The sequence below is a fragment of the Impatiens glandulifera genome, chromosome 2 (assembly GCF_907164915.1).
Source record: "Impatiens glandulifera chromosome 2, dImpGla2.1, whole genome shotgun sequence".
Classification (NCBI taxonomy): domain Eukaryota; kingdom Viridiplantae; phylum Streptophyta; class Magnoliopsida; order Ericales; family Balsaminaceae; genus Impatiens; species Impatiens glandulifera.
Genome location: NC_061863.1, coordinates 64238484 through 64259926, shown reverse-complemented (window position 1 = coordinate 64259926; position 21443 = coordinate 64238484). Strand labels below are relative to the sequence as shown.

The 21443-nt window shown below is 36.3% G+C and overlaps 3 protein-coding genes across 5 annotated transcripts; 1 reads left to right on the top strand and 2 right to left on the bottom strand.

Annotated features, from left to right (window-relative positions):
* Positions 1–379: 379 nt before the first annotated feature.
* On the bottom strand, positions 380–4378 carry LOC124927652 (probable LRR receptor-like serine/threonine-protein kinase IRK). The gene is made up of 3 exons (XM_047468108.1): positions 4029–4378; positions 2198–3739; positions 380–2016 (listed from the first exon to the last, which is right to left on the bottom strand). Exons 2-3 carry the CDS (start codon positions 3649–3651, stop codon positions 564–566), a joined length of 2907 nt encoding a protein of 968 aa, XP_047324064.1. The 5' UTR covers positions 3652–3739; positions 4029–4378; the 3' UTR covers positions 380–563.
* Positions 4379–14297: 9919 nt separating this feature from the next.
* Positions 14298–15637, top strand: LOC124923608 (two-component response regulator ARR17-like). The gene is made up of 5 exons (XM_047463575.1): positions 14298–14525; positions 14827–14900; positions 14990–15076; positions 15168–15238; positions 15328–15637. Exons 1-5 carry the CDS (start codon positions 14360–14362, stop codon positions 15419–15421), a joined length of 492 nt encoding a protein of 163 aa, XP_047319531.1. The 5' UTR covers positions 14298–14359; the 3' UTR covers positions 15422–15637.
* Positions 15638–15741: 104 nt separating this feature from the next.
* LOC124923607 (flocculation protein FLO11-like) lies at positions 15742–21443 on the bottom strand. 3 transcript variants are annotated; one of them, XM_047463573.1, is made up of 12 exons: positions 21329–21443; positions 21087–21236; positions 20609–20713; positions 20306–20491; positions 20082–20193; positions 19974–20007; positions 19733–19770; positions 19608–19642; positions 19375–19527; positions 16362–18688; positions 16184–16276; positions 15742–16043 (listed from the first exon to the last, which is right to left on the bottom strand). In XM_047463573.1, exons 3-12 carry the CDS (start codon positions 20677–20679, stop codon positions 15994–15996), a joined length of 3099 nt encoding a protein of 1032 aa, XP_047319529.1. In that variant the 5' UTR covers positions 20680–20713; positions 21087–21236; positions 21329–21443; the 3' UTR covers positions 15742–15993. The 3 variants fall into 3 exon arrangements, with proteins under 3 accessions (XP_047319529.1, XP_047319528.1, XP_047319530.1); XM_047463572.1 differs by having other exon boundaries at positions 21091–21236; XM_047463574.1 differs by having other exon boundaries at positions 15742–16016; positions 21091–21236.

Here is a 21443-nt window from a genome sequence, read left to right as displayed (position 1 = left end):
GTGGCAATGTGTGTAATTAAGTGTTTGAAAAGCCTTTTTTGTTTATTTTTTTACTTCTTTATATAATTAATATAAAAGAAAATGAAGCTCAATAGAAACAGAACAAAAAAAAATGATAAATGGTTGAAATTTTGAAATCTGAGTGGTCTGTGTGTGTGAGAGAGATAGAGAGAATCTTGGTGGGAAAATATTATTATTATCAATTATGAGATCCTTTAATACTTTAAGCTATAGTGGGTGAGAAGAATCTTCACTTTTGACTTTATGAGACATATTTAAGTGATACACAGCTACTACTATTTCATTATATAAAATAAAGAACCAATCCTTTTCTTTCCCGCCCCTTTGCATAATATTAATGAAAATTGAAAGAGAGAAATACAAATAGACAGACAGACAACATTGAATTAGAAAAACATGCTAACTATCTAGTCACTGAGATCCTTAAAATAAAAATCCACATGAGATAAAATAAACTAGTAGGATTGGCAAACATAATAATAATAATAACAACAATAGATCATCCTCAATCAAGTGCCGGTTAGATAGTAATTAGGTCAATTTCAAATCAATTCTTCTTCCTGCCCTTCCGAAGGACATCTGATAAGCTCCAATATGTTAATAACCTCAGCCATATCGGGCCTATTCGAAGGCACTTGAGAAGTACAAATCAACCCCAATTTCATCAAAGGAATCGCCTCCTCAACCGCAAACTCACCTTTCAATTTCCCATCAACGCATTCCTCCACCTTACCCTCTTCCAACGCTCCCCTCACCATATCGCACAAAACCACCACATCGTCTTCCATGTACTCAACCGGCCTCCTTCCAGTAACCACTTCCAAAACCAACACTCCGAATCCATACACATCGCACTTCTCTGTTATCTTCACAGTCTGACAAGCGAATTCCGGAGCCATATACCCTAGCGCACTTTGAATCTTGCTACTCAGGATATAACGATCCAGCATTGGTAAAAGCCTTGCCAGCCCGTAATCAGCTACTTTTGGTTCCCCCGAATCGTCCATCAGGATATTGCTCGATTTTATATTGTAGTGGATTATATTCATCTTGTGCAAGTAGGCCAGGCTTTTTGCCGATCCCAAAATAACTTCGAACCTCTTGTTCCACGAAAGGAAATTCCCAGACGAGCCTTCGTGTAGGTGCTTGTACAAACTTCCACCCGATACAAATTCGTATATAAGTAGCTGAAGGGACGGTGTCCAGTAATAACCCTCGAGTTCGACTAGATTCGGATGCTGCATTTTCCCTAGTTTCTTCACTTCCCTCTCGAAATCTTCCTTCGACTTCACCAGACTGGAAACGGTCAGCTTCTTGATGGCGACCGATCGTCCGTCTCTCAGAACAGTTTTGTAAACTGCTCCGAATCCACCTCGGCCGAGCTCACAGTCCTTGTTGAGAAGAGCGTGGGCTCCTGTGCTGAAATCTGGCTCCCCCGAAAACATGACCAGTTTACCCGAGTTTGCGTCACTGCTCTGGGAATGGCTGAAATCGTCGCCCGAAAAAGTGAGGGCAGCAGCTGACCGGGATATGGATGATTGGACGCGTAGATTGAGGACTGTAATTGCGATTACACCGATTACTATAACAGCAGCTGCACCGATAGCGATGAGTGCAGATATACTGAGCATGGTTTTCTTGCGTTGAAACATGTTTTCGAGGACTGGAGTTGCGGGATCGGTATCAGAGGAGTTGGGGTTTAGGACGAGCGGCTTGGGAAGAACGGTTGGGCAGTTTCGATCGACTGCAGCTCCGCAAAGGGCAGGGTTGCCTGAGACTGAACTGGGAGAAATGGTGTTGAAGAAACCACCGGATGGAAGTTCTCCTTGGAGCTGGTTGTGTGAGATGTTGAAGGAGATGATATGAACGAGGTTTGCCAGTTGCTTTGGGAGGTTTCCGTTTAACTTATTGAAGGACAAATCGACCTTTTGAAGGTATGCGATTTCGGCCAAGGATGCTGGTATTGGACCTGTAATGCTGTTTCTTGAAAGGATCCTGCAAATTCAATCCTAGCATTGCTCAATACTTGAGGAAGAAAGAACAATTTGAGGCTATGTTTGGTTGGGCATAATTGAAATAAGAATTTTAAACCAGAAATCTTTGACCAATATCTAGTAATCTTGAAAGAATATGCATAAGAAACTGAAATATGTGTTTAAAAAAATAGAGAACTCACAATGTGTTTAGTGATGAACAGTTTCCAATGGCAGTTGGGAGATTCCCAGTCAATGAGTTCTTCTCGAGTCTCAGATCAGTCAAAGACGTAGCAGCTCCGATCTCCATGGGGATGCTTCCCTTTAACTGGTTCAAACTCAAATCCAGAATATTCAAGGCCTTCAATTCTCCGACAGTTGATGGAATGGTGCCTTGTAATGAATTCTTTGACAAGTTTAGGACCCGCAAGTTAACAAAGCCTCCAACAGATGGTATTTGACCTAACAAGCCATTGTCGGAAAGATCTAGAACTTGAAGTTTTTGTAGAGACTGATCAGTTGATGAAGAAAATGAGTAGTTCATACTCCCATTAAGCCTATTTCCAGAAAGAACAATTTCCTCTAGCCCTAACTTGAACATCCAAACAGGCAGGCTTCCTGTTAGCAAATTATGGCTAAAATCCATGACTACAAGGTTTACACAATTGTTAAAGGAATCAGGGAAGTCGCCAGTTAATGTGTTCATGGAAAGCTTCAATACTTTCAAGGACTGTAGATTTCCAATGGAAGATGGAAGTTGTCCAACAAAGGTATTATCTGAAAGGTCCAAACTCTGCAGGCTTCTCATTTCTCCAATCCAGTCTGGAATCTCGCCTTCAAGAGAATTCTTCTGTAAATGCAGATCGGTACACAAGGTAAGCCTCTGCATTGTGCTTGGGAGCTTCGAAACAAGCAAGTTATGACTAACATCAATGGTCCTTAAGAGCAGACAATCTCCGATACTGTCCGGGATATTTCCTGTAAACTTATTACCTCTTAAGATAATCTCTCTCAGATTGTTCATGACTCCGATACCTTGAGGAATGTTTCCCTCCAGCTGATTGTTGGAGAAATCAATTGATCTAAGCCCATTTAAAGACCAAATCCCTGAAGGCAACAACCCTGAAAGCTCATTGCTAGAGAAGTTAACAGCAGCTAGTGTGGAGCAGGAGCTAAAACTGTCGGGTATTTGGCCAGAAAACTTGTTTTTGGCCAAGGAAATAGACCTCAATGAGCTGCATTGCTGGAAAAAGCCAACTGGTATAGCACCAGAAAGACTATTCTCACTTAGGTCAATGACTCTGAGATTCTCGAGTCGAGTTAGACCTGGGATTAGGTTTCCAGTCAGATTGTTTCTTGCCAAGGACAGCTTCCGAAGAAACTGTAACTGGAGCAAGCCTTTCCCCAGCCGTCCAGAAAGCCCAAACCCATCAAGGTTGAGCTGAGACACCCTATTAGATCTGGGATCGCATTTGACACCGATCCACGCACAGGGAATGTCGTCATCTTCATTCCAGGAATCTAATTTCCCATGGGAATCCTGAATGTCAGCTTTAAATACAATCAAACCTAGAACATCATCATTCAAAGAAGGATTCAAAGATCTCACAGCTACGGGAATCACAAGAAGCAGAACCAGTAAACTGAGCAACGTCATTTCCAGTTCTCACACACAGATAGTGTTTTCAATCAGAGTTTCACACCATCCACGTGGTTTTTTCTTACAGGAAAAAATCACAACATTCCTGGTTAAACAGACAAATCCAAGAGAAAACACACTTAAGTTGGAAGCAAGGGGACGGCGAATAAAGGTGAAAATGATACGATAAGTTTGGAAAGGAAACTTCAAGGGGACGGAAGAACTAATTGAGGTTATGCTGGCATTGCAAGCAAGCAAGCTGATTCGGACGTGATTTAAATGAACATTTAATATCACCTTGTAGCAGATTATACTGAATAAAGGTCAAAATGAGGAGAAAAGCGGCACAAGAAAAGGAAAACCCCTAGAAATTGGAACAGAGAAAAGGAAATCACCAGGAATTTCTCCACTCTGAGCTTGTTAGATAGTTGAATAACTGAAGGAGAAGAAAGAATTCGATCTGTGAAACCGTGGTATTATCAGAACAAGCATGCCTTGCGAGGAGGTAATGACGGAATCCGCAACGCCGGCGAATGAAGCCGGAAGCTTATCAAAATGAGACACCGGAAAAGTCGCCGGTAATGGCGGTGTAACTGCCGCGGAGGAGAAGCTTCCCGCCGCCGTCAGTAGTCACTCAGTGATCAATAATATTAAAAGCGCCTCCCTCTCTTTCTCTCTCTCACACACACACACACTCTGTTTTCTCTCTCTCTCTCCAAAAATAGTGACTCCATTTCTTTAACCATCACGACTTTATTAACGGCACAATGTAGTGCTTTTTTTTTTCTTTTTTTAGTTGGGAAACATTAAATGCTGATCCAGCTATGCAGGATTAAATAGATCTTGACACGTGTCTCCATCTTAACGGCGTGCAGGTGATCCTACGTGGCAGAGGCATGGTGAGTGAAAAAATGACGTGGTTTACCATTAGTTTAGTTGTCAAGAACTCCATATACTTTTTTGGTATTATCTTTAATATAATTCTGGATCAGATTTAAAGGAGATAATTTAATTATACATATACTTATTAATTTTATAACATATCTTAATATAATCTTATGAAGAAGTTAGAAGAGAAATTAAATTAAAGTTGAATAATGGAAGAAAAAAGTGTATCGTGTTGAAAAAGGAAAAACACATTAATGGTTAGAAGGGCAATAAATCTAAGTAGGTGACTGACTGACTGACTCATTGAGTGGTTGGTGGTGACAATAATGATCCTATTTAAAACTTTACCTTTACAATAATTTTATAAAATAAACTAGTTAAGTATAAATGTTTTTTTGCTTATTATGAATTGCTAATTTTTATAATTTTTCTACTTTATCACTCATCTCTTAAAATTAAATAAATATAAAAGTAATTGTTAATTTATTTTAATATATATATATATATATATAAATAAGAAGTCTATACAAATATAATATATAATATGAGAAAATAAAACCACTTTAATGAAAATAATAATACAAATACTTTGCCTAATAGATTATGACAATTTTTAGATCTAAAATTAATTTGATTAATTTTAAAAGTAGTAAATTTGCAGTGAATGTGAGTGGAAGAAAATATATAGAGGGGACCGCACTCCTTTTATTTTCCGCATGACCTTTCTGATAATTCTGCTCGCCTACAAAGGTCCCCACCATTCTCTTCCTTTTTCTTTTCTTTTTTTAATTAAGAATCATACGTATATAAATTTTCAAAATAAACAAATTAACACAAAAGTTGAAACAAGTCAAATTAAATATATTAAAGATAACTCATATAAAATACAAAAGTATGTCATTTTATGATTGTATTGTCATAATAGAAAGTAGAAACAGCAAGATTGAATCTAACTAACCTAAAGTGTCTCAATATTTTAGGTTTTAACCTTCTAGCAAAAAAAATTACAGAAATCAGGATTACCAACAATTCTTTTATCAAAAAAAATAATCACATGTTAAATTGTTCAACCATAAATTTTGAATTTTAAAAAAAAAAATCAGTACAATTGATAATTTTTTTTAAATCATAAGTTATATTCTCAAACTATTATACTTTAAAAAAGTAAATAAATAAATGAGGGACATAATACATTGGATTCTAAAGGCCTAAAACGCTATATTTGTTTTTTTTAGGGTGAAATGAAGGGATAAAAAATCATCATGAATGGTTGTTATCCAAATGTCAATGCACCGTCTGTTTTTAACGTCTGGATAACTCTTCCCAATAATAAGAAATGAAATTCTATATGGGGAGCATCTTTTACTGTCAACTACGGGACGGACGGCCACGCGACAACGATAACGGCGCCGTTGCATACTTTTTGTTTGTCCTCTTCGGTTTGGTTGTATCATATTCTACAGCTACTTTTAATCTCATATACTATATTTTATATTTTCAACCAATTAAATTCATTTTAATTATATATAGCAATATATTTTAATTATTATTTAAAAGAAAATATGAGGATATTCAAACAGACGTTTGATTCATAAGATTGAGAGTTTTTCGTTGGAGTTATTCTGGCCATCCGATTTACCATCAATGAAACCCATATCCAAAATCTGAGATGGCCATAATAAATTATATTAGAAACGTGTTTTTGTTTAAGATAAAGGATGATCTAGGTCTTGTTTAGGATATCTAGTGGGAGAAAAAAATAATAATGGTTGATAATTTTGAAAAATAATAATTAATTTTTTATAAAAAGAAGACTTAAAAGGTATTTATATATATATATAAATAAAATAAAAAATAATAATTTAAAATATATATTATTTTAATATTTTGATTAATAAAATGAGTGATTTGATTGTTAAGAAATAAAAGTGATTGTTTAAAAAAAAATTAATTTTTTTTAAAACTAATAAAAAACAATGCCTTATTTTGGGAGTATTTTTAAATAATTTATTGTTCTTTTTAAGTATTATTATTTAAATTATAATGAAATATATATTATATTTCTATAATATTTTAAAATTAATAATATTTAATTTTATTAAAAATAAATCAACCAAACAAGTTTTTAAAAATAATTTCAATTACATCTATTAGTGTTTATAAAATCATAAATTTATATTTTATTTGATGAAATTAAATTATTTATTGTTTTATTAATGGGTGGATTCTTGCTTTACATTTTTTGGTTATATTTTAATTGTTGTTATCGTTCATAGCATAAATAATTAAAGTATATGAAGCCCAAGATTAAGGATATTATTGCCCAAATAAGAGGGATTCGTAATTGCCCAATAACACAGGGCCTAGTCCTGGTTGTGGTCATTAATTATAATTCTTATTTAGGCCCATTCTTCAATGTCAACACGTAAACAAAAAATACATGATACGATTTGCTTTGTTTTACAAATAATTCTGCAAGTTATGCTTTGGTTTGGTGTAATATTTTGTGGATCCAATTTATTGAAGAACAATTGATTAACTAGGCTAAATAAAAACATATTCAATTACTATAGCTAAAGTGGGAACTCCAAAAATAATTTTTTTTTGTTATAAATAAAGAAGCACATCTCAATCTCAATCATATTCATCTTTCTATGAAAATCAATGTGAAATACCTAATCATTTATGCATAGGATCTTTTCTTCATATTTGATTTTCTCTATTTGACAGAAGAAGTGATCTTTGATTTTATTTTTATTTTTCTTTAATGATATATCTTGTAACTTTAATGGAGACCCATAATTAATTTTTTTTTAATAGAGGACATCTTACCTATACATCTTCTATAATTAATTAGATTGACATTCATTTATTGTAATCTAAAGTTCCATTTCTCCCATACCTCCATTTATGATTGTATCATTAGTTTTATGACATTATCTTTTAATTTTATATATATAGCTTCAAATGTTTTTTATTTAAAACAAAAAAAAATAGCACGATCAGTCATTACCCAGGTTATTTTTGTTTGAATAATGCTTATTAGAGATTTGTTGTTTAATTGTTTGTAAAATGGTAGTACAAGGTATTGGTTGTCACAACTTATTCTATAAAATTAAGATGATCATGTGTGCTGTTTAGTCTAATTATATATATAGATCTAGCTGGCTCTCATTATTATTATTATTGGATAATCAAATTAATACTATTTTCCTAACATCTTCCCAAAAGATATCTCCAGCTTACATATTTTTTTTTCTAATAACTTTATTTGAAAACAACACAAAATTAATTGATTAATTAATTAGTACATGTAGGGAATTTCCCTCCTAATCAATCAAAGAACTAAGAAATATAACAGCAAGAAACCAATAAAACAACACAAGATTTGATATCGGAGTTCGACCCAAAAAAGATGGTCTACGTCTCCGTCGAGCTCTGTTACGAACTCGATTCCACTATCACAATTAAACGTTTCAGTTACACCTCGTTTTTCATATATATCAATCACACCTCTCAAAATCTCTTACATTCTTGTGTGAATTACTCATATATATATAAACAACTTGTCCTAACTAACTTAACAAACTTAACAAACTTAAGCCTTTGACACTTTAGTTAATTGGGCCTATTTAATTTGGGCCTGACCCATCAACTCAATTTCAACAATCTCCACCTTGAGTTGAAGGGTCCTCTCTTGTTCTAGTGAAATCGAATATGTTCATCACTTCATTGCTCGAAGCCTTCATTGCACTAAATCTCTTGAACTCTAAGCAAATCCAAACAATGTCTGAATTTACTTAGAGGTAGTACCTTGGTTCCAACATCAGCCGGGTTATCTTCTGTTCCAACCTTGTTGATTGAAACCACCCCTTGTGCTATCTTCTCTCGAATGAAATGGTGCTTGATATCCACGTGTTTTGTTCTGTCATGGAACACGGGATTCTTGCACAAGTGTAGTGCACTTTGGCTATCTGTGAACACCGTCGCAGGTCCTTCGAACACCTTCAGTTCTTGCAGCAGACCCTGAATCCACATTGCTTCCTTTACAGCTTCAGTTGCTGCGATATATTCGGCTTCTGTTGTTGATAAGGCCACTACTGATTGCAACTGGCTCTTCCAACTGATACAGTTACCGTTCACCAAAAAATAGAAAGCCGAAGTTGATTTCCTTGAGTCTTTATCTCCTGCATAGTCTGAGTCCACGTAACCAATTACACTAACATCTGCTCCACTTCTTTTCTTGTAACATATCCCCACATTAGTAGTCGAGGCTATGTATCTTAGTAACCACTTCATTGCGAGCCAATGTTCACGGCCTGGACTCGCCATAAACCTGCTCAAGACACTAATCGCATGTGCCAAGTCTGGCCTGGTACAGACCATTGAGTACATCACAGACCCAACTGCACTTGAATACGGAATTTTTTCCATGTAAGTCTGATCTGACCTGGTTTTTGCCGAGTTAACAGACGACATCAGATACTGATTCGTGATCGGCAACTTTGCTGGTTTGGCTCCTTGAATTTCGAACTTGTCAATCACCTTTTCGAGATAGCCTTGCTGGCTGAGAGTCATTACACCATTCTTCCTGTCTCTCTTAATCCTTATCCCAAGAATCTTAGCAGCTTTGCCTAAGTCCTTCATATCGAACTCGGAACTTAGAACAATTTTCAACTTCTTCACACTTGAAGCTTCTTTGCTGATTAGTAGCATATCATCTACATATAGCAGAAGATAATCAGCTTCAAGTATATTCTTCCCTCTAAAGTATAAACAAGTATCATATCTACTCCTCATAAAGCCTTGTTGAGTAATAAACGCATCAAACCGTAAATACCACTGCCTTGGTGATTGTTTGAGTCCATACAACGACTTCTTAAGCAAACACACCATGTTCTTCTCTTGCTGAACTTTGAACCCTTCTGGCTGCTCCATGTAGATGGTTTCCTCTAAATTTCCATGAAGAAACGCAGTCTTAACATCCATCTGTTCTAACTCAAGATCGAACTGAGTTACCAGCGAGAGCATTATCCGAATAGTTTTGTACTTAACAACTGGTGAGAAGATCTCATTATAGTCCACTCCTTCCTTTTGAGAGAACCCTTTAGCAACTAATCTTGCTTTGTACTTGACCCCTTCTTGAATCGAAATACCTTCTTTGATCTTATAGATCCACCTGCACTTGATTACAGATTGTTTGACAGGCCTTGGAACAATCTCCCAAGTTGAATTCTTATAAAGTGAATTCATTTCTTCCTTCATAGCTTCCATCCACTTGGATCTATCACTAGAACTCAAAGCCTCTTTGAAATCTTCCGGCTCAGTTTTGTCTAACTCAACTGCTGTCATAAACGCATATGCCAACATATCGGTATAAGCTGAGAACCCATACCTCTGGATGGGTTTTGGTTTCCTCCTTTCCCTGTCCCTTGCGAGTTGATAACTAGCTTCCGACTGAGCTGTAATTTCCTCGTCTTGTGCCACAACAGGTTCAACATCTGTACCAGTAAATTCCTCCTGATTATCAGCAACCATTTCAGTGTTTTGATCTGAAATCAATGGCTCCACCTGACCATGATCCCCTGCATTAATCTCCACTTGACCAGTCACCTGCTCGCTTTTACCCAAGTCACCTTGATTAGATTGATTCTGAGAGAGACACACAAACTCCTCTTCATTGAATACTACGTCCCTGCTGTTTATGGTTTTAAAACCACCCGACTGTTTTAACCACAGCCTATAACCTTTCACTCCTTGAGGATACCCAAGAAACACACACTTCACACTTCTTGGCTCTAACTTGCCTTCTTTTTGATGAGCGAAGGCTGTACATCCAAATGGTCTAAGATGAGACAAATTTGGAGGCTTACCTGTCCACATTTCTTCAGGAGTTTTGAACTCAATTGCTGTCGACGGACATCGATTCACCAAATATGCTGCTGTCATTACAGCTTCTCCCCAGAAGGACTTGGATAAACCTGCCCCGAAAAGCATGCATCGAGACTTATCTAACAAAGTCCGATTCATTCGCTCAGCAACTCCGTTTTGCTGGGGTGTGGATCGAACTGTTCTATGTCTTTGAACCCCTAGCTCACGACAATGACTATCAAACACTTCGTTGCAAAACTCTAACCCATTATCTGTTCTTAGGATCTTTAATTTTCTACCTGTCAGATTCTCAACCAAAGTCTGCCATGTTTTGAATTTCTCAAAAGCATCACTTTTGTGTTTCAATAGATAAACCCATACTTTACGAGAGTAATCATCTACGATTGACAAGAAATACGAGTTACCTCCATGCGTCGATGTTTTCTCAGGACCCCATAAGTCTGAATGGACATACTCCAACACGCCCTTGGACTTATGAACCCCGGTCTTAAATTTCTGCCGATGCTGCTTGCCTAACACGCAATGCTCGCAAAAGTTTAAACCCTTGACTCTATCTGAGCCTAATATATTCTTGTCGCTGAGAATCTGCAAACCCTTCTCACTGATGTGACCGAGCCTCCGATGCCATATCGTGGCCTTCTTGTCTTCATCTGAAACTACAAGTGCAGACTGTCTCGACACAGTCTCACCAATCAGCTGATACAAACCTTCTTGTTTGATACCTTGCATCACTAACCTGTTTTCCTTCATTATCTTCATCTTCCCCGACACTATCTGATTTGTGTATCCCAAGTCATCAAGAATCCCGAGAGAGACGAGGTTTCGTGACAGCTGAGGCACGAACCTGACTTGTTTCAGAACTCTTACAACACCATCGAACATTTTTATGCTAACATCTCCAATACCTTCTACTTGACATGTATTGCTATTTCCCATCAGCACCTTGCAACCACTCAGTTTCTGGAAATTAGAGATCCAATCTTTTCTGTACGTCATGTGGAAAGTACAACCGGAATCAAGAACCCAGTCCCTCCTAGTATCTTCCATTGACGCCATTAAGACCTCTCCACTATCATAGCCATCACCATAATTCGCTGATTCTTTAGTCTCCACTTGCTTTTTCTTGTTATCTTTTAGCCAGCTATAGCAATGGTTTCGAAGATGACCAACCTTTCCACAATGATAGCATTTTCTTGTTTCCGTAGATTCTGATTGTGATGTTTTGCTTTTCTTGTCTTTGGATTTATTATTGGTGCGAGGTTGCCCTTTGAAGAAGTTTTTCCCTTTGGCCATATAATTCTCACCATTCGAACTCGCTTTCTTTTCTGTTCTTAATTCCAGCTCTCTCGACTTCAATGCCGAAATCACCTCTTCAAGAGTGATACTTGTTCGTCCATATTTGATTGCATTACGGACTTCTTTGTAGGATTCGGGAAGAGAGTTGAGGATTATTATTGCCTGGTTTTCATTGCTCTTTGCTTCGTTCTCGCCTGAGTTTGCCAACTCGATATTGAGTTTCAAGAACTCATCAAGATTTTGAGTAAGAGTCTTTTCTTGCATCATCTTGTAACTGAACAGCCTTTCCTTCAAGTAAATCTTGTTAATCAAAGATTTGGATTGGAACAGCTCGTCTAGGCGCCTCCACATCGATGCCGGAGTCTTCTCATTGTCTATCAACCGAATTACAGAATCTGAGAGATGGAAAATGATTGTACCAATCGCTGTCTCTGTCATCTCGATCTTTTGATCTTTATTCATCTCCATTGGCCACGAGACTGGTTCTTCTAGAGTTCGCAGAAGATGCTGCTGTGCCAAGAGAGCCCTGATTTTCCGCTGCCAAATGCGAAAATCTCCATTGCCATCGAACTTGTCAATGTCCGTCTTCATGCTTGAGATGGACTGCCACTGGAATTCCCAAGGTGCCGTTTTCTGTGTTGATCTCTTTCTTGTATAATATTGAACCTTGTCCACTTTGTCTTCTTCTGTGCCTGAGCCGGAATCTTCCTTATCCGTATCACTAGCCAGCATTAAAGACCTTTTCAAGATTCTTCAAGATTCTTCAAGATTGATTCTAATCTTGCCCAAACCGAGCTCTGATACCACTGTAGGGAATTTCCCTCCTAATCAATCAAAGAACTAAGAAATATAACAGCAAGAAACCAATAAAACAACACAAGATTTGATATCGGAGTTCGACCCAAAAAAGATGGTCTACGTCTCCGTCGAGCTCTGTTACGAACTCGATTCCACTATCACAATTAAACGTTTCAGTTACACCTCGTTTTTCATATATATCAATCACACCTCTCAAAATCTCTTACATTCTTGTGTGAATTACTCATATATATATAAACAACTTGTCCTAACTAACTTAACAAACTTAACAAACTTAAGCCTTTGACACTTTAGTTAATTGGGCCTATTTAATTTGGGCCTGACCCATCAACTCAATTTCAACAGTACATAATTCATATCAATGATTCAATGACACACACTAGACATATATGTCCCATTTTCAATTTTGCTCTTTTCACCAGATATTTGATTGTGAAAAATAAATAAATAAAATCTAAAATTTATTGGTAATATTTGTATTTAGTCAATAGGAGATTTTAACTACCTTATTCAATCAAGATTAATAACCTCTTCTTATACTAATAATTATATATGGGTATGAAACTAAAAAAAATCTTTGACCTTTTAGATTTATTTGATTGAGACTGAAAATAAAATCCAAAAATAATATAAATTAAATTAAATTAAACCTGTGTATGTGAAAGAGATAGAAATATATATATATATAGGATGATCTTGACAGAGTGTTTGCTTACTAAATAATCTTGTGTAGTATATTAATATTATACGGATTGATAAGGCCGTACTTGCTTAATTGGATGTTTGAATTAATTTGAGATTAATAATTTGATTGATTCCATTTATCCCATGATCTATCTGTAAGTGAGTGGGGAATAAAAAATCCAAACCCTTCTAAATTGATTAATATTATAATTATTAAGATTTTAATACATGTTTAATTTACCCATTTCAAATTACTGGGGAACTATTAACCATTTATACTTATATATACTTCATAATTTAATGGCATTATTGTAATATGGATCATATCTTTTTATAGAGAATCTTATTATTTATTTTTTTATAAAAAAAAAAAAGCAATATCTTATTTTTATTTTAGTGCATGTGACAGCAAATCTGAATCTTGAATTTCCGAAAATAAAACATAAAATCTCATATTGTTTTTACTTCTTAAAGTATAGTCCTTGTTTGTTTGTTTGAGAGGTGGATTTCTTATAAAAGAATTTGATATTTAAATAAATCTGTAAAAAGCAAATAAAAGTAGAAATAGTGAACATATAATATAATTAAAAGAAAATCCTAAACCAAAAGAGAGAGAGAGAGAGAAGGATGCATATTATATTGGTGGGTGTGAAAGGGAGTCCGAAAATGAAAATAATGAAATAATAAGTTAATAAATTGATTAATTTAATAGGGGAGAAGGGCATATAATGAATGAATAATGTGGTAAGTTGGTCGATTATAAATAAATAAATAAATAAATAAATGTTGATAAAGAATAAAGAGGGAGATGAGGGTATAATAAGTGATATGAGAAGATTTGGAAGGGGGAAGGGGCAGATACTGACGTTAATATTTGATCCTGCTGCTGCTACTGCTGATCTGAGCTAGAAATTGTATTGTATTGTATGCATGCACGTATGTATCTATCATATCTATATGTATATAGAGAGAGAAAGAGAAAAGAGAAAACCATATAAGCATGAGCATTGAGAACTGCATCGAATCCAGCGTACTTAAAGGGATCACGAAATATCTGTGACTCCCCCCTTCCTTTATTCATTTCAATTCTCTCTTCTTCATTTCAATATTCCTCTTCCTTCCTTCAAACATCTCTCTGCGGGCGGAAATGGATGCTTCTTCTTCCGATTCTATTTCATTGTCATCATCTAAAGGAGGAATGGCGATGGATTTTGGGAACCACCACCAACAGCAGCCTCATGTATTAGCAGTTGATGACAGTATCATCGATCGGAAGCTCATTGAGAAATTACTCAAGAACTCCAGTTGCAAAGGTAATTATTAATTTATCCCTTCTTCTCCTCCTCCTCCTCCTCCTCCTCCTCCTCCTCCTCCTCTCTTCCAATTCTTATGTTGCCCCCGACCGATGGATGATGAGATCTTCTGTTCTGCTCTGTTGTTGTACTAGGGTTTTAGGCGTAGTAAGTAAGTACACGTTCATATGGAGGATGAGGATTGAGGAGGGCTGCTTAATTTTACCCCTCCTTTTCATTTGGATTTAATGATTTTATTTGTTCTTCTTCTGCTCTCTGCATGTGAATGTTTTTTGCCCATCTTCTTTCTTTCTTTCTACAGTCACTACGGCTGAGAATGGGTTGATGGCATTGGAGTTTTTAGGGTTGGGGGAGCATCAGAATACCAATTTGCAGGTCAAACTTCTTCTACTCATTCATGCGTATTATTGTTTTCAATATTCTATTCATTGATTGATTGAACACGAACAACAACAATAACACAGGTTGGTGATGGTTCAAAGGTGAATATGATCATTACAGATTACTGCATGCCAGGAATGACTGGCTATGAGTTACTCAAGAAGGTTAAGGTAATTAATTAATTATTGAACCAACCACCCATTATTTATAACCTACTTTTATTTATTTGTATTTATTTACTTATCCATTATGAATTTATAGGAATCAAATTCAATGAAGGAGGTACCAGTCGTCGTCATGTCATCCGAGAATGTTCCCACTCGGATTAACAAGTTACTACCCAAAACACAACACTTTAAAAAGCTTTTACATATTAATAATAATTTAGTGTTTCTGACTCTTTTGCCCATAAAAATGGCAGATGTCTCGAGGAAGGAGCTCAAATGTTTATGCTAAAGCCTCTCAAACAATCCGATGTCAAGAAACTTATCAGATGTCAAGTCATGAAATGTTGAACAACAACAAATATACACATAGTATTTCCTCTAGTAGTAATATTGGTGGAGTCAGTCTGTCTCTCTGTTTGTTGACCAACTATTTTCTAGTCAACATCTAGTTAGTTAGCTAGTTGCTTATTATGACTCTTCTTTCACTAACAAATATTTCATTTGTTATATGTCAACAACCATCTATATCATCTTTTCTTAATCACTGCAACTCATTTACATTCTTCTTATCTTAACTATTATAGTATTATTATACACACTGAATTTAGATATGCTTCTAATCTGAATTCAAGTTCCAGATGATGATTGATGATTGATGATGGTATTAATAATCATAATAATAATAATAATAATAATAATAATAGCTTCTCTGCACAATACTCTTGGGGTCAAGAAGTAATCTTGGTTGGTATTATATAAAGCACTAAATTTTACTAATTTCCTATTTCTCAGTTAAACAAGTAGAGTACAAAGAGACAGGAAATTCGCCTTTAAGAAGCTATAACAATATGAATGACCAACATACGTTTGTCTTTGTAAGGTTTCTTGATGCAATTTTACCACACCCTTTCTCCCTAGTTTCATTTGCTGCCCCCCCTGAATGCTGAAAGAGAGAAGAATGACCTTGTTGCTGAAACACACACAGAAAAAAAAACATTGTACAAAAATATTGGAATGAATCGATGATGAAGGACAATTAATTATTCAGCAAAAACAAGTGGAAGGTAAACTAAATGAAGGAATTTCTCTTTACAGATAGATGATCTTTACCTTTAGACGAAGAGCTTGTTCCAGCTGAGATGTGATCCCTCCTCAACTTCTGAGCATCGGTTTGAGAAGACAATCTCCTTCCATTTGCTAGAACTGTAATCAAGTATATATATTAGTACTAGTATCAAAATCTCTAACACACAAATTAAGAAATGAAAATTAGGTTTTTCTTTCTTACCTTTGCCTATTGTATTCTGATGACAAGGGTGCTCATTTAGATGGTTTCGCGATAGATATTCGTCGCTGTTTTTCTTGATAGATGATTTTGACTCCTCAGAGTCATCCTCTCCATCAGAAATTGGAGAAGGGCTGGAGCAGCCAGTTAAGTTGGGATCGGCTCTACTCTTTCGAGCAAACTTCAATAGCCTCTTGAACCCTTTCGGTGAATCTCTTTGGTAGTAGATGGTCGCAGGAGGGTTTTCGGCATTTCCCCACTCAGTAATATCTGATTCTGCACTCTCCTCTTGCAGCATCTGTGACAAAGAGTGTCGGACACGTTGATTTATCGAGACAGGTGCAACATTGGCTGGAGATGTGCTGTAATCGTTAGAGGGGATAATAATATGCTCATCTGAGTGATCCTCTATTTCTATCCAAGCTGTTGGGGAGATTGAAGTTTCTACTTCAGCAACAGCTATGAGTTCAGATGGAGTAGGTGGTATATGTTCCTCACTATTTACAGCTTCTTCCAAATCCATAATGTCATCATCATGTTTCTCTTGAACGGGTAACTGAGTTTTCAGTTCTGAAACAGCAACAGAATCATCTTGCTGATTGGTTGTCTCGGAATTGCTTACAATTGTGTCAATTTCCGGTTTATTATCATAGCTCTTTCTTATTCCCTCTGTTTGGGGGGAAGTTTTTGGCTTGATAACTCGAGAGCCTTTACGAAGGAAAGGCTTTGACTCAACCGGAACCACACTGCTCTTTTTTGTCACCTTTCCAGTTACTTTGGGACTTGTTGAAACTATTGAAGAGTCTTTTTCAGGAATATGAACTTTGGTTTTTGCGGTTTTCTTGATTAACTTCTTCTCATTCACAGCTTTCACGCTCTTGTTTTTCTCGGTTTGGCTTGCTGCTTTGGCGTTTCTGTTCGGCAATGGAGTTGGTTCTACCTTATGGGTCTGCCGAGGAACTGATGGAACAGACTGGGGCTTTCTGTGAGTAGGTGTTGTGCTGGCGGATGGGGTCCCACCTGGAGTTTTGACCGGTGAAACTCCTGCAGCAGCTCTGGTTGAAGGTGTCGACGGCCATGACTTTCGAACAGCAGACGAAGGCGTGACTTTAGATGTTCTCTTTGCTGTTGTGGATTTTGACGGCTCGATTTTCTGAACAGGTTGTGGCGATGGAATCTTGGCTGGCCTTTGGGATTTAATGGAAGAAGGCTTTTTGTCAGAGTCGGTTTTTTTATTATTAGTAACAGCCATCTCAGCCTTCCTTTCTTCAAGAACACGTCTCATTGCTTTAAATTGTGCTGCTTTCTCTGCTTGTTTTCCTGCAGTTTCTCCGCGAAGCTTTTCGTCCCTTTTTTCTTTGTAGTGGTCATAAAGGCCGCCTTTTCGCTCCTGTGTTACAACTTGTCTACTTGACAAGTTTTTGTCTGATGAAGTGTTCTTGTATTTATTAGGCTTGCTTTCCATCATTGTCATAAGCATCTGGTTCAATTCAACTTCCTTCTGTTTACTCCATTCAGCCGATGCCCTCAACTTCTCAGTATTTTCTTCGGGTTTATTAACAATAGGATAGTGTTCCTTCTTTTCTTCGTCTTGGACTAATATTGGGTCCATCTCAGCTGTCTCGATGGATTCCTGATCTACTATTGTCTCTGATATTATTACTTCCTCGGAACTTTCTGGAAGAGGTTCCGGCTGGCGCTCAACTGTGCTGTTGTCCATGCTGGAGCTCCATCTTCTCAGTACACCTTTATTGGCACCAAATGAACCATCTAAAGTAGATCTCCTTTTCTGATTATCTGTTGTTGACTGATCTGTTTGTTTACGTTCGAAAAGACTGATTGCATCCTGAACGCTCATTCTTCGTCCGTTGCTATCAGCCTTTCTAGGTGGTGGTTGTTGATCGGATTCTTCTTCACTATTGTTTGCAGATCCGTCTCTATTAGATGATATTCTATCTCTGGAAGGGAAATGACTTAGACTTTTAATAGTTAGTGCAGTGCTTCTTCGTGATCCTGATCTTCCTATTTGGATCCTACGCATTGGAGATGCTGATCTTCTTGGTGAGGCTGACCGAATTTGAGGTCTACTCCTTTCTGCAGATGGTTGATCATCATCCTCTTCGCTTGAATAAGATGATTCTTCACTTTCTGCTGAGATTCGTCGCTCAACTTGTGCAGCTTTCGCTGGGGAGACACCATATTTTACAGGTCTATCTGAGTTAGATAGTTTGGATGTCAAAATCTTGTGTTCAGTAGAGCTGGTTTTGTGATCTGGTAAATCAACAATCTGATCTAATGATTGGTCAGCTTCTAACTTGTGCATAATATCTCTGCAACCAAATATAAAAGATATATATATATATATAAGTTTCCTTGCTCGCAATTGTATAACTAGGCACACAAGGAGGTAGAATGTCCTAAGACTGTATAAGCTCAAACGAAATAAAAATCAGATTTCACAACAGTGTTGGATAACACAGTTAACCACTAAAGCTAAATAATTAAATACTTATTTATCAAGTTCATTTGATAAATGTTATCCAAAATCACTTAATTATTTAGAATAAACTAAAATTAAGTTGGAAAATCTGACTTAATTCCACAAGCTATGAATCACTTACTCCGGAATATAGTTAGCCTAAAAATAACATATTTTAAGCCCTATAAATGAATCAAATTACGTTAATAATGGTAAAATAGTACTTTTCCCAACTTTAGTTCCACATTTTATCAAATCAACCTACATATCAACTAAAATCCATATATTTGCATTTGGTTTATTCAGCTTTTATGTTTCACACTTAAAATTCAAATTCAAAATTTAGCACTTAAGTTTCAGTTTTACAACATAATCATAAGTCTTTACTTGGAAAGTAATAGAAACTTGATTTTCAGTTTTATCAAATAATCTTAAGTCTTTACTTGGAAAGTTTTAACAAACTTAGTTTTCAGTTTTATCAAATAATCTTATTGGGAAAGTCAAACAAACAGCAATTACACTTTCCAAGCAATTTACCTCATATCTAATGCTTGAAAAAGGTGAAATATCCTTTCTAAATCAGCAATCTCCTTTGAGGAGTAGGTCACACCAGTGGTGCGATTGAATGTATCAATTAAGTCCTGTTTCAATGCTGTTACTCTTAAATCCATTGCTCGCAATAGTTCGTTCCTGTCAATAACCAAGTTGTAATGTTGCTACAGACATAACATAAAATTTCCTATTGGTAATAAAATAATCAAGTTGCATACTTTGATGCATCTACCGGTGGAGTTTGTCGTTCACCCTGTTAACACGAACACAAAAATGCAATATTATACATTAGGATGTCTTGGGATCAATGCATGAACAGAATACATAAACCGCAGCAACTTACATTCGATTTTGATGCTTTAATATTTGAGTTGCCAACTTCTGTTCAATAAAGGAGAAATATAAAGTTATAAACCCCATAAAGAGACAGCCTAATTCAATGGCTCCATGTTAACTAAGGTATTTCATGCACTGACACTGACTATCATACAAAATTAACTAGGAAATCATGGTCTCTGTTAATATTGTTATATATATTCCTGTCAATTCCAAAAGCAACAAAGACTGTAGATATCAGAACCAACCTGTTTCTGCATCTTCAGAGTGATCTTTATGACCCTGAGAAATGATATCAAGATGCAGATGAGCTAGATATGTACATCAATGGTAACATTAACATTGGAAAATACTACCTTAGTATACAGAGAGAAGTGAAACTTTCTTGTTTCTTCCAGTTGAGAAATCTCACTCCTTGTAACATCTGTCTTGCTTAGAAAATCAGGTAATCCAGTAACCTCTAGAAACCTGCGAAGAGCACAGAAATCAGGTATAGAAAATATGATTTTTGATAGGAAGAAGAATTTTGATTAAAACATCCAATATCTATGGACAAAAAAGTGTTTGAATGGTCTAACACCTTGTTAATGAGGACTTTGTGAACCACATGCGGCTTTCAACATCTTTGGGCGGTTCGAGTCTGAAGTAGGAACTGAGTCCTGCTGAGGACCAGTCTTTTAGTTGAGGAACATGTTGCACAAGCTCGTCCAAGGAGCCAGATCTCAAAATTTCTGCTTTATCGCCACTGTACCCAAATACCTTGTACCTAAACAAGATAAGACACAACAGTTCACTTCCATTCATAAACACTTATATGTTCTTAAACAAATTCGCACCCGTAATGTGAAAATATCCACGATTGTAAGAGAAAAGTTGCACATACCTGCTCTCACTAGGGAAAAGATGAAATTCAGCATACCCTAGTGCTGCATTAGCATCAACGTTGTCATCCATCTTCCTAAATCTTATTGATGATTATCACGAGAATCTGAAGAGAAAATCATTATATATTGTATTTAATAATAAAATAAATATCCTATATCCAAATAGAGTTCAATAGTACAACCAGTTGAATACTAGAGGATGAGAGGCCCTACGAAGTATTCTATATATTATACTAAAAGTTTTCCCCATCCATCTTTTGTTTTGTTAAAGCAAAATCAACCTAAGATTCGTCTCAACCAACAATAAACAATAGATTAGAAAAAATGACATCATTCCATTTCCACATAACAAAATCAATCTATGGTGATGTTGACACAATAACAAAATGATTCGGCAATACAGAAGAAAGAATTTCAAACAGTCTGTCGGTGGAGATAAACTTTTTTCCAACTTCAACAGATTTTAATAATAATTACCTACCTTTGGGACCAGATCTGGCGAAGTGATGTTCTACTTCCAAAACTGAAGTAGAAATGCGAAGTTGTTGAAGCTCGTACTGAATGACATGAATTTGAGCAATGAATGCCAATGGTGCGGTGATGTTCAAGATACTTATCCAAAATGTCCTGAATATGTAAGAAACACATGCATCAGATTGCAGATATGAGCTGACAACAAGTGCGATCTATACACAAAATGAAGAAATCACCGTGTTTACCTCGACCGAGAGATCTCAAGAGTCAGCTAAAATGGAAGTTATTGCTTTTCTTGCGTTCACACCACTCACTACTCACTAGAGAGAGAGAGAGAAGAAGAAAAGATTAGCAAATGCG